Source organism: Anas acuta, chromosome 7 (genome assembly GCF_963932015.1).
Source record: "Anas acuta chromosome 7, bAnaAcu1.1, whole genome shotgun sequence".
Lineage (NCBI taxonomy): Eukaryota > Metazoa > Chordata > Aves > Anseriformes > Anatidae > Anas > Anas acuta.
Genome location: NC_088985.1, coordinates 19757601 through 19769605, shown reverse-complemented (window position 1 = coordinate 19769605; position 12005 = coordinate 19757601). Strand labels below are relative to the sequence as shown.

At 45.1% G+C, this 12005-nt stretch overlaps 1 protein-coding gene across 15 annotated transcripts in view; it reads left to right on the top strand.

Annotated features, from left to right (window-relative positions):
* The window catches only part of ARHGAP22 (Rho GTPase activating protein 22), a 147153-nt gene that overhangs the window by 109827 nt on the left and 25321 nt on the right, over positions 1 to 12005 (top strand). For 14 of the 15 annotated variants that reach the window (XR_011098175.1, XR_011098174.1, XM_068687833.1 and 11 more), the window contains one exon: positions 10952 to 11159. Coding sequence is in view for 13 of the 15 variants with exons in the window: in XM_068687833.1 (XP_068543934.1) it covers positions 10952 to 11159 (208 nt within the window). In the remaining 2 variants the exon portion in view is untranslated. Of the gene's footprint in view, positions 1 to 6606; positions 6910 to 10951; positions 11160 to 12005 lie in introns of those variants that run through there. The other variant, XM_068687842.1, reaches the window with a different exon arrangement.

Here is a 12005-nt window from a genome sequence, read left to right as displayed (position 1 = left end):
CAGGGGAGTAGACTCTTTGCCTTTTTAGGGATATGCTTGGAAGAGTCCCATGGGATATGGTTCTGGAGAAAAGAAGGGTCCAGCAGAGCTGTTTGATTTTCAAGGATTATATCATTCAAGCTCAAGAACAGTCCGCAATGATGTGCAGGAAATCAAGCAAAGGTAGTACAATGCCTCCATGTATGAACAATAAGCTCCTAACAAAGCTCAAACTTAAAAGGGAAACATAGAAGCATAGAATAAGTAAGAACAGGGACAAGTGACCTAAGGAATATAGAGAAACTATCTGAACATGCAGGAGTGGACTTAGGAAAGCTAAAGCCCACATGGTGAGGAATGTGTCAGGCAATAAGAAAGGTTTCTTCAGTTATATCAGCAGCAAAATTAAGACAAGGAAAAATGTGGCCCCATTACTGAAAGAGATGGGAAACCTGGTGACAAAGGATATGAAAAAGGCTAAGACTTTCACCTCAGGCTTTACTGGTAAGATTTGCCATCAGCAGCTCCTGGCCAGTGGGACAGTCTGGAACAAGGAAGCTTTCTCCTCAGTAGAGAATGTTTGGGTTAGGGAACATTTAAACAAAATTGGTGTATACCAGTCTGTAGGACCTGATGAGATGAATCCGTGAGTGCTGAGGGAACTGGCTGATGTGTAAGGCCACTCAATAATCTTTCAAAGGAGATGGTGAGGAATAACCTCAGGCACCAGCACACTGGTTGACTGGCTGGAAAGCAGCTTTGCAGAAAAGCACATGGGATGCTGATGGGCAACAAGTTGAACATGAGCCAGCAATGCACCCTTGTGGCAGATAAAGCCAACAGGTTCTTGGGCTGCATTAGGATGTGTGTTGCCAGCAGACTGAGGGAGGTGATCCTTCCCCTCTGCTCAGGGAAGAATTTTCAATTGGAATTGCTCTTATGCTCTGGAGGCTGTGTAAGTGATTAAGATGTAGAATCCATCCACTTCAAGGCCTTCCCTCAGGAAAAAAAAAAAAAAAAAAAAAAAAAAAGAGTTTGAAAAGGATCTCGGAGAAAAGATGATTTCAGGTAGGTACAATAGATAAAATTACAAATGTAAGGAGAATTTGAACAGGGCACAGTCATGAGGTTTAAACAAAGCAAAGATGTTTTTCATGCAGGGCACAAATTATGAAACTCATTGTTACAAGATGTTGTGGAAACAAAAATAATAAATGTGTTCAAAATAGCATTAGATGAGTTCATAGGAGATAAGTCCACCTGGGCTATCAAACCAAGACGTCTGAATGTAGTTATTAACTTCACACATACCTTGTATTGCTGAGAGCAATCCTGCTTTTGGCAAAATATGGTGATGCCTGTGCTTTCTTCTTCAGTAGCTGACCGTTGTCCCCTTCAACTAGTAAGTGCCATGGAGAGATCATAGTGGCTGTACGTTTGTTATGTTGTGGTGGCTGCTGCTTGCAGCACCTGGTCTGGCCAGTGCCTCCTGCTGCACTGGTGGTTTCTCAGTGAGGTTGTTCCTGTAACCATCAGATTCATGCTTCGTGTTTGAAAGCTGACAGGCTTAAAGCACTGATGGTTCTCGCTGCACGTCCTGGCAGTGTATGATTAATGGGACAAACATGTTCCTGTGGTGTTTCTCAGCTTGCAGGCAAGTATTTTAATTTCTCTGTATTATTCCTTTGATGAATGTTATGAGAATCTGTACTTACTGAAGGGGAAGGGTAATCTGCTCCTTGCAAGTTGCAGTTTTAACCATTTAGGAGCCAAGAACAAAGAAATTCACCCTATCTTCTCCCATTTCCTTTCTAAAGGTTACTCTTCTGCCTTCCACAGTGTTCTTCTTCTCTATCATTAGGTAATCAGCCTTGCAATTTCCCCTTCCTACCTTATGAGTTGCAGCTCGGGCAGAAGAACATTAAGCCCTTGATCTCTGCTTGAAGTGTTCCTGAAAAGTTGGCAGATTTAGTGAAATGTTCTAGGAATTGGAGCTAAGTGGCATCCCCTCCCCAAGCACAATCAAGTTCAGCTGTGGCTAGAGCTTGGGCCATGACCTTATGCTTGAGTGATAAAGGTAAAATTTACGCTTTATATTAACTGAGAATTTTAGTTAGATAGATGCAGTGTGGGAATTAACTAATAGATTTCATTATTGATTAAGTTGGAGTAAGCAACAAAGTGACTCCATATATGATTTACCTGGTACTGAGACTAACAGTTGCAGGTTACAGGCTGACAGAGGTATTTATGGTGAAGTCTGATTTGGATAACTGTGCCCATGTAGCATGGTTAGTTGATCAGTGTTGATCCTGTCATCGTCTCAGCGTCCGATTGTGTTTAGGATATCAGCTTTTCAGGCTTGGGATATGGAAAGGCCCGAGGACATAAGCTCGCTCAGTGTGCTGAATGGATTAGAGGGGCTGGTGTTCTAAATTTCAGTGGTGAGCCGAGATCGCTGGCCCTGCCAGGTTCCAAGATGGTCAAAAGTCTGGGTGGCTCATTTCATTCTGTACCAGAGGCTAGGATCAGTGGCAGGTTGCAGGCTTGGGGATCCTTGCATTTAAACCCACATCAGGAGTTTTAGTCCTTCTCTAGCAATGAGACTCTGGTGGCAGTAATTACACTATATCATAGCTATTTTGGACTTACTGACACTCAGAATTTTTGTAAAACTTTTCCGTGCAGTGGGGAAATCACTACACAGCGCATTTGGAAGAGAAGTTCTGCCAGTCAGATGCTTCCTACAGACAGTTTCCTTCAGGTCTGTGGAAGCTATCTGTTACACATAGGCAGGCATGTGTGAGAGTCAGTGAGTAAAAAGCTCTGCAAAAGATGTTCTTATGTTGTGGGGAGAAAGAAGTTTTCCAGGGCACGTTTGCCCAGATCACTGCTTGCTAAAAGGCATTTTTTCTAGCTCTTGATGTTTTGTTCTCTAAATCCTTCTTGCCTTTGTTTAGAGAGAAATAGACCAATAAACACAAGGGTTTGGCTCTGGATTCAGAATGCTGTGGTTAAGTGATGTTTAGGTCTGTTTATCATCTTTTCTCTGTGAGCAAACAGTTATAATCTCAGTTTAGAGCATAAACCGGGCAGAGTCCACTGCAGGATAATTTACAGCGCTGCACAGTTGGTTCCTTTCCTGATGTTTTAGAGAGATTGGAGAACACCATGCACAGGTTACACTGAATCTGCTGTGAGACGGGTGAACGTTGCTGTTCGCTAACTTTTCAACCCAGAATGAACTGCTTTATCAGTCAGTGAGCAGAGGCCTGTTTATTTTCAAAAGATTTAATTTTACCAGTAAATGTTGAGACCCCTGCCCAGAGCAGGGGAGAGAAAGGATGTGAAGGAGTCATTTTATTCACAGGAAGATCTGTCTAAAGTGTTTGGAGAGGGAAAAGGCTGGAAGGGAAATTTTCTGTACAAGGGGCATTCTTACTGTTGGAGGCTTTCCTGCTGGCTTCAGCCCTGTGACTGATCACCTGTAGCTGTTTCACTGCCAGCTTTCAACAGGTACAGGGAGGTGCTCACGTGCCAGTGTTTGCCTGGGTGAGGGAATAAGTCTGTGTAAGGCACAACTTACCTGAAAATCAAGGAACTTCAGCTCTGATTTGAACTTTGCTACTTGGTCCTTTCTGTTCAAATGGGCAAACCAATTTCCTAGATCTGAGCTCCCTCAGGTCCGCTTGAGTATATGTGTATATTAGCTAATACTACATGTAAGCCAGTGTTTAAAAATACCCACAGCCTATGGGCACTTGCTAGAGCTGCGCAAGCCAGCAAGGTTGTTCACAACCAGCGAAGGGGGAAGAAATATTTTCTGAGTTCATGTAGGTTCGCCATTCCCATCTGTTGCAACCAGATGCAAGACTGAATTTGACCTGAGTTAGATGCCAAGCCTGAGATATGCCTAGATTTCAGAGGTTGTCTGAGCTGTAGTGAACTTCCCAGCCAGTCTCCAGGCTTGTAGTGACATGCAGAGGCAGGATACTTGCTCTCTGATCCTGTACTTGCAACAGAATGACTGTGGTGGTGCTGGCTCCTGAGAGCACTGCTAGCACTTTCTCCACACAACGACACCAGGGAAGAAAATGTCTGCAGCTCCCAAGCAGGAAGTTTGTGTGACATTTACTTGTTAAGCAGTCTTACAAACCCAAATTCTTCTTCTGGAAAGTAAGAGCAGGCCAGCAGTAACCTTCCCTACAGTTAAACAGCCTCATACCAAGGGGAAAAGGAGTTCAGTCCCCATAACCCCTTTTCTTCTTAGCACATATATATGTGGAGATCTCCAGGTGGCAATTGTGATAGCAGTTTAGCAGTTTATATGCAGTGTGGCCATTTCTCTAGATTTTATTGTTGTTCTCACAGAGTCAGGTATATTTCTGCAGCCTGCAGCCCCTGCAATCAAGTGATTATGTGAGAATCTTGGATTTCATTTTTAGGAAATGTAACAGAGTAAGCAGGATCCAAGTCAACTAGAAATTCAAAACACTGAAGATAAATTATATATGTGTTTATATGTATCTGTTTATATGTAGAGAGAAAGAGAGAGTGATTTTTATTCCAGTCTTATCATATTCTGTAGTCTAAGTAGGGCTTTGTAAGGGATTGAGAATTGTTTGATATCAGGAGATAAAGTGATATCAGTGGTGTGTAGCTATATTGCGCCATGTTACATCCTTCTCACAGGACACCTATATCTGCCAAGTGACCATCTGCAGGGAACCATACCAAAGCGGCTGCCCTTTCCTGTTTTGGTAGTGATGCTCACATGAGCAAGCATGTGTTTCTTTGGCCTTTTTTTCCTCACCAAGGCTCTTTCTTTGGAGAAGAGTTTACATCATCTTTATCATCTCTCATGCAACTCAGGGTATTCTTATATGCCATGCTGATGTCTAATCATGCTTTGAGTCATGCTGTGCCCTTGGCTGCAGAGAAGCTGTGAATTTCACAGGTTAATTACACTTCAGGTACAACAGCATCCATGTTAAACAAGCTGACTTTCCATTTAATTGGATGCCCTCTTTGTTCTTGTGTTTTAAGAGATGGAAAACAGAAATGGAGAAGTGAATGGAAGAATAAAAGTCTGCATTTGCTATCTCCTGGGCTTCTATCCCAAACTTTGAGTCCCAGGCTCCATAATGGTATTAGCAGACGTGACACATTTTGAGGCATCATTCCAGGGAATAGTGCCTAAAATCCTGATGGTGTCTCAGCCATTCAGCAGGGGATTGGTCCTGCTCACTGGTTAGCAGTGCAGGCAGGTTCTCCCTAACTTGCAGCCTGCTGTGCTCACCACAGGGGAATAGAGGACAATAAAAGTGTGAAGAATACCCAGGATCTCATTTTTACCTTTTATTTAAGGGTCTCTATTGCTTACCAGATGTTCTTTAGTGGGTTATAGGTATTGTCTAGTGTTTTGTCTGGGTTTCTGGTGTCAAGTTGTGAAATACCTTGTTATTCAGGTTATACCTTGAATACTTAAGGAATACCAAGCTACCTTGCTATTCGAGAACTGAGGCTTTTGATCCTGGTATTGCCTTTACCTGAAGTGAGACAGTCATTTTTTCAGGAGCTTTTGATCACAGTAGAGGATTTAGAGAGAGAGTTTGATAGCAAGTTTCCCAAGTCGTGAGACAACACTGTCCCAGTGACTGGAATCTCAGAGCTTGACCACCAGCCCAGTATCCCCTCTGTGGTGTGTTTAAACTCAGTCACAGTGTAGTTAAGCAAGTGGTAAGCCAGTAAGTTCAGATGAGTGTGGTCTCTACAGTAGCCACAGATGTGATATTTTAATAGTAGAAGTGCATGAGCAGCTGCAAAGAGCAATGCATGTGTGTATACACCTATTTATTTTCTGCAGAGGGAGATGCAGCTACCCAAACTCCATGAAACTTCCCAGAAGGTAGGTGCAAAGGTTCTGGACGGTGACTGCTGCGTGCCTGTAGTCACAGGATTGTGTTTTGTAAATGGGATAGAGGGCTGACCTCAGCGTAACTGCAACTATCACGGTGTGATAGGCATTTTTCTGAACTGCAGGCCACTTAACCTTGGAGCAGGACCTGAGGGGGTGAGCATTTTCCTGCAGGTAAGTCCTGGGGGTGGCTCACATGTAAAGAGCTTTAAGTTCCTTCCCCTACCAGTTACTCAGCTGAGCTGTTTGTCATGAGGCAACTTCTCTGTGAAGGGCTAAAGCAAAGGCTGTACGCACAAAAAAAGCGGCACTAGGTCAAAGATTGTGGCTCGTCCTAAGCTATGTAAAACTTCAGAGCCTGCTGAGGCTGCGGGGGGGCTGTGCCCCTCCACTACAAGACTGCTTCTGGTGCTTTGCAAGCAGCTCAAAGGCCAGACCAGGGCACTGGGTTGCCTGCAGCACAGCTAATGCTGCCTGTGTCAGGAAGGGATCCAGAGAGTGGCATGCAGACAGCAACTGTTGCTCAGCTTTTCCAGCTATCTAGAATAGATCTGACAAGCAATTAGAGCATGAATATATTACAGAGCCGATGGGGGATGCCTTTGTTAAAACTTGTGACCCATACTTAGGTGCTGTTTATATTGGCGGCAGCTTCGAGGGTGGGCAAGACCCTACCTGCCTGTCTTTCTCCTCTCTCCTTCCCCTTGCGGAGGGAGCCGGGGAGCTCTGCATCTCATTGGATATTTCAAATGCTTTCTGCACAAGTCATAATTAATGCTGAGTTGTGGAGCTAAGACCAGATGTGCTGCTGAGATTATCTCCCAGGGCAGATCGGCTGCTCTCCGCTCTGTAGCGCTGGGTGAATGGAAAGCTGCCAGTGCTGGGACTCAGAATGTGTCTGATGCCTGAAGTCAGGACTTTCTTTCTCTGCCGCTCCTGCTGTCTGACACTGCCTGGTTTCTGCTTGAAGCTCAGCGCCTGTCATGTAGCAGAGTGCTGCACAAGAACGAGAGGTATGAGATGATTTTCCAGAGTTTAGATTTGTTATGGTTTTCTTTTCCTAGAAGAAAAGCAGATATTTGAGCTTAGCCTCAGACAGAGGCTACACATCTAAATAAAGCAGCTGTCTTTATAAAGGGGAAGGAGTGGGAAGGATCCAGCCTATGGCCAAAAATACTACTGAATGCCAAGCTATCATTGAAGATGTTTCGGGGGAAGTGTGTTTGTGCTTGTTTTTACACAGAATATTTAAATAAATACATAGGTGGACGTGAGCAGTCATGCCCCAGTATGTGGAGGCTGATCTTTGTGGGGAATGGGGTTAGAAGACACCGGGTTCTGCCACAGACTCATTTGTGTGACCTTGGGTGAGTTAGTTACTCAGATTTGTGTTTGATTCCTGATTATCTGTCGCTTCCTTTTCTTTCCCCCATTTTTGCGTGCTTTGTCTGGCTGGGCTGTTTGGTTGTCAGGGACTGCATTTGGGGGCTTCCACAGCTCCTAGCCAGGACCTCGATTCTCTGTGCTGCTGCAGTCATTCATGGGGTGTGCTTGGGTGGGCCAGGGAAGGGGAAGAGAGAGTTGCAAGTTTGTGTGTGCTTGGTGCTATGAAAGCGTATGCGTTTCTGAATGTCTGCCCATGACTTTTTTCTCAGTGCTTTCATGTGTGAGAGGGACAGATAAATGGGAGCCTAAGCATGAATGTGGGAAGGTAAAAGCAGACTCTTACCTGTGCAGGTGAGCACGTACACAACCTTTGCATCCATAAACTGCCTGTCTGTGAGGCACCGCATGCACGCGCGGGTGTATATACTGCTGTACAGCAGCATCCAGGTGTGTGCTGATTATCTTCCTGCACATCTTTTAACGTGTGTACTAACCTGTACATACAGCTGATGTAGGTGTGTCTGGACTTTTCCCTCTTTAAGCACGTATGGTGTCCTCAGTCCTCTCTGTAAAGAAAATCTACTCAAGCGCTGACTTTATTATCTCTGCCTTTAGTTTATTTTGGTTGAAATCAGAGCTCTGATGAGGAAAAATGAAGCTGGGAGCATATATTTTCCTGCCCACAGCATGTCCAGACAGCATAGTTGAATGTATAGGCTTTGTATGCCTGGAGCTGGTGGGTGAGCTATTCAGGCCAGGACAGAAAGCCTGTCTGTGTCTTAGTACATCATTCCTGGCTCGCTTTTTCCACAAAGAGCCACCTAAATCTTTAAAGAACAGAGACAGCTTGTTGGAGTAGAGGAAAGAAATCCTGGAGCTCTGCTAGCCAATTTTTTTAGTATCTCTTGAATCTTTCTGAGATTCAGGATGTGGTCCCAGGCTCACTCTTTTTTTTTTTTTTTCTTTTTTTTTTTCTTTTTCTCTGCTCTCAAACCAAACAAACAGGCCTAGCTGTAGATAAGATTGCAACAAGGAAAATTAACCCTTGGGTTGCTAGGAGCTTTTGGCTTTATTTCCAGCCTACCCCTGTCCAGGCATGTGACCGGATGGCACTGGCTCCCCTTCTTCTGAATGAAGAGAAAGACTTTAATGTCTTCCAGCAGGATCATCAAATGGAGTGAAACGCTGCCAAGTTCAGCCTGAGCTACAGGCCCTGTGATTGAAACCAGGCCTGTGCCTCAAGGAGCCAGCAGATGAGGCTGTGTGCGACTGGCTCCACATTAGCTTTTCCTTGCAAAGCAGGACAGTCCCTGTCCAGACCAGCAATGCCATCTTGTCTGGTGGTTTCAGAGACGTTTAACTTCCTCAGTTTTACAAACCCTTCTGAAACATAGCTGAAATGAGGTGAGTTTTATAGAGCTAGCAGGATGCCACCTCCTCAGTCAGCCATATTTTGCTGTGAGAGACTGAAGTAGGTGAATCTGTGTGTCTCCTGCCTGCGTGGCTGGGAGAGCCCTCATGGTAATTTTCCTGAAGGGTCACTTTGTCAAGCCTTGCAGCAGATGCCTGGAAGAAACATTTCTGCAAGTCCAGGACTTGCGGCTCCAACATGCCTTTGATAGTCCCTTCCCAGCCTTACTCCAAAGATAGCTCTTAGCTTACTCCTTCTCTGAACCCTAACCCTAGCACTAATTTCCTCTTCTAAGCCACAGACAAAGCTATGCAGACACTGCATGGTTTTTCCAAGGGCAGCTCTTCCAGCATCCCTGCTTGCTTTTGGCTGCCCTTTTCCAGTCCTGCTCTAACTGCAGCTCTGTGCTTTCTCTCTCTAAACCGTAACCCTAATATTCTTTCTGCCAAAACATGTGGCCTGGGAGCAATCTTTTTTCTGCACAGTGGCTGGGGGTCCTTGTCTATGGCTTAGCAAAAATATTAGGGTTAGGACAGGGAAAAAAGGAGAACTGTGTGACAGGGGCTGCAAAGGGAAAGTTGGAGTTACCAACAGACTTGGCTTGGGAGAAATACTTTGTCTGGGTAACGCCTGGGGACCTTTTTTAGTGCTTCTCTGGAAAATTATGGTTCAGGGTTAAGGGAAAGAGAAAACATATATCTGCAATTGAAGTTGGGCTGGAATGGGGCTGCCAAACCAAGGTGGGAGGCAGCCAAGAGAGCTGGGCTGGGAGAAGTCTTTCATCCTGGCAGTGGCTTAAGGGTCTTTTCTTCACCTCAGCAAAAACTGACCTAACTGTGAGGGCTTGTTGCCGGCCCCGGGCCAGTCAAGGCTAAGGAAAAGCAAATAAAGCTTCACACTGCAAGTAGAGATGATGCATGCAGTTGTTCTGGGTATGAGTTCACATCTGTGTGTGTCTGACACTGCCTCTGTCCTTACTCTGGGTCAACGTAGGACACCAGAATGTGGGCTTCTGGAAGAACAAGAGTTCTGCTCTATACCCGGGGGAGTGCAGGGCATTTGCCTCTTTCCCTGTCTTTCGCTAGGTGGACTCTTTGGGTTTCAGGGCTGTCATTCTACAAGGAGGAGAGATTTGAGAAAACAAGGCTGCTGTCCTCTAATTGTCCTGAAATATTCATAGCCTGACTTCCCTAAACCCATGTATCTTCCATCTTGGAGAGCGAATACCGTGTATTATTTTGAGAAAATAGATGGGTTTGGTGTGCATATCTAAGCTTGCTGTAACTAAAGCTGAAGGACCTTGGTTGAATTGTGCTGTGGCCCAGGATCAAACATTCAGTTCTGAGGAAGGGGGAGAAACAATCACCAACAAAATATCATGAAGGAGGTTAGGCAGGATGCGTGGTCCTGCCCAGTTTTTCACAGCTGAGGTGCCTGCAAAGTACCTGGCAACTCCTGTTACCTGGCTTGTTCCTGTGTGTGCAGTGATGCGCAGTGCTGAGAGCTGCTGGTGGGTCTCCCCATGGGCAGCCTCTGCAGAGAGGCCAGGATGAACAGGCCGTGGAGATTTTGCTTTCTCAGCCACGATCTGGATTCAGATGTCACACCAAACCACACCTGCATTCTGTATTCAGTCCAACCCTGCTGAATCCTCAGTGAAACGAATCTTGCACTGACATCAGTTTCATCTCCTGGAATGAAACATGCAAGAAGGATCCCAAAGCACAGTTTCCATTCCTTGCCAGTTTATTATATATCAGAAGTCAGAGAAACCTTTCTTAAACTCCAGCCTACACAACTGCATTACAGTATCAGAGCTGGAGGGCTATGAAGAGTCTTAAAGGAAATTCCCTCCTTCTCCTGGCAGGAGAGCATGCCCTGAAGCATAGGAGTGACTTATCTTTATTATTGTAAATACGGGTTTTCTTTCAAAGTAAAGGTTTTACTAGTTCTAGTTTCTAATCTGTTTGTGAGTTTCACTGAGATGGGTATCCCTGAAATTATACTCTGGGACAAGGAATTTCTTCCTAGTTTTGCACAGATTGCTTTGTAATCACATCAAGTAATTCCTGCTGCCATGACAGGGCAAAGCAAAACTGCTTTGTATGTGGTGCTCAGCACTGTTCAAGGGTTTCATGGGCACTTACAGAGGCTGGGCAGTCGTGAAAGAAACAGTCTCCCTCATTGTGTGCCCTGAGCAATAGCTCACAAAGAGCTTCAGCTAACACCTGAATGTCTGTCATGCTCTCTGTTGGCAGGGATCTTTGGACAGCGATTAGAGGACACCGTACAGTACGAGAGGAAGTATGGCCAGCGCTTGGCCCCCTTGCTGGTGGAACAGTGTGTGGATTTTATTCGGGAGCGAGGTCTTACAGAGGAGGGGCTCTTTCGGATGCCTGGCCAAGCCAACCTTGTCAAAGATCTGCAGGATTCTTTTGACTGTGGAGAGAAGCCCCTCTTTGACAGGTGAGTTTACATCAGCAAATTCAGGCTGGTTTACCTGTGGCATGCAGTTTGGCAGGAATAGCCTGGCAGTGGCTATCCTAGGAACATGTTATTTCCATGCCTTCATTCTCTTCATTGAGAGTGCTGCTGAGGCTTTCTCCAGCATGGTGTTGTGTGTTGAGGCCTTCTTTCAGTTCAGCACGGGGATAAATTGAGCCCATCGGTCAAGATGGGCTACTCCAGTGTTTCAGCATAAGCACATATTGAAATGCATTGCTGGATTTGGGTGCAGACTAGACAGCAGCCATGGGGATCCCACCAAAAAAATACATAGGACAGTGGTGAACCAGGTGCCTTACTGCTTTCAGATGTTGCATTCTCTCTTGCCCCACCCTGGATCTGTGTGGGGGTGCTGTCTCAACTCTTCCCTTTCCTTTGTCACCAGGTTTCAGAACAGTCACCAACATTTACACATCTTCCCTATACATGTGTAAATGTATAGAGTTGGTCAGCAAGTCATAGCAAAGTATTTTCCAACACCAGAAGAATTCTTGACCAAAATGAATTTTTTTGGTCAAGCAATTTCAGCAACATTTCAAAACTGAATATAACTTAGGGACATTTGTGTTCTGTTTTGAATTTTCAATAAAACTTGAGCCAAATGTTTCTGAAATAAAAATGGCAATTTCATGTTTTTCTTCCCCTTGTAAATACATTGCTGTAATCACTCCTTGTGTGGTACAGAGAAATACTAGCTGGCTTTTGGTCCTACTGGCCATGCCAGTGTCAGGGAGTGGTGAGAGCCAGCTGCTCTGCAAGGGAAGGTGAGCAGGGAGCCAAGTGCAGTGACAAGGCTGGCAGAGGCAG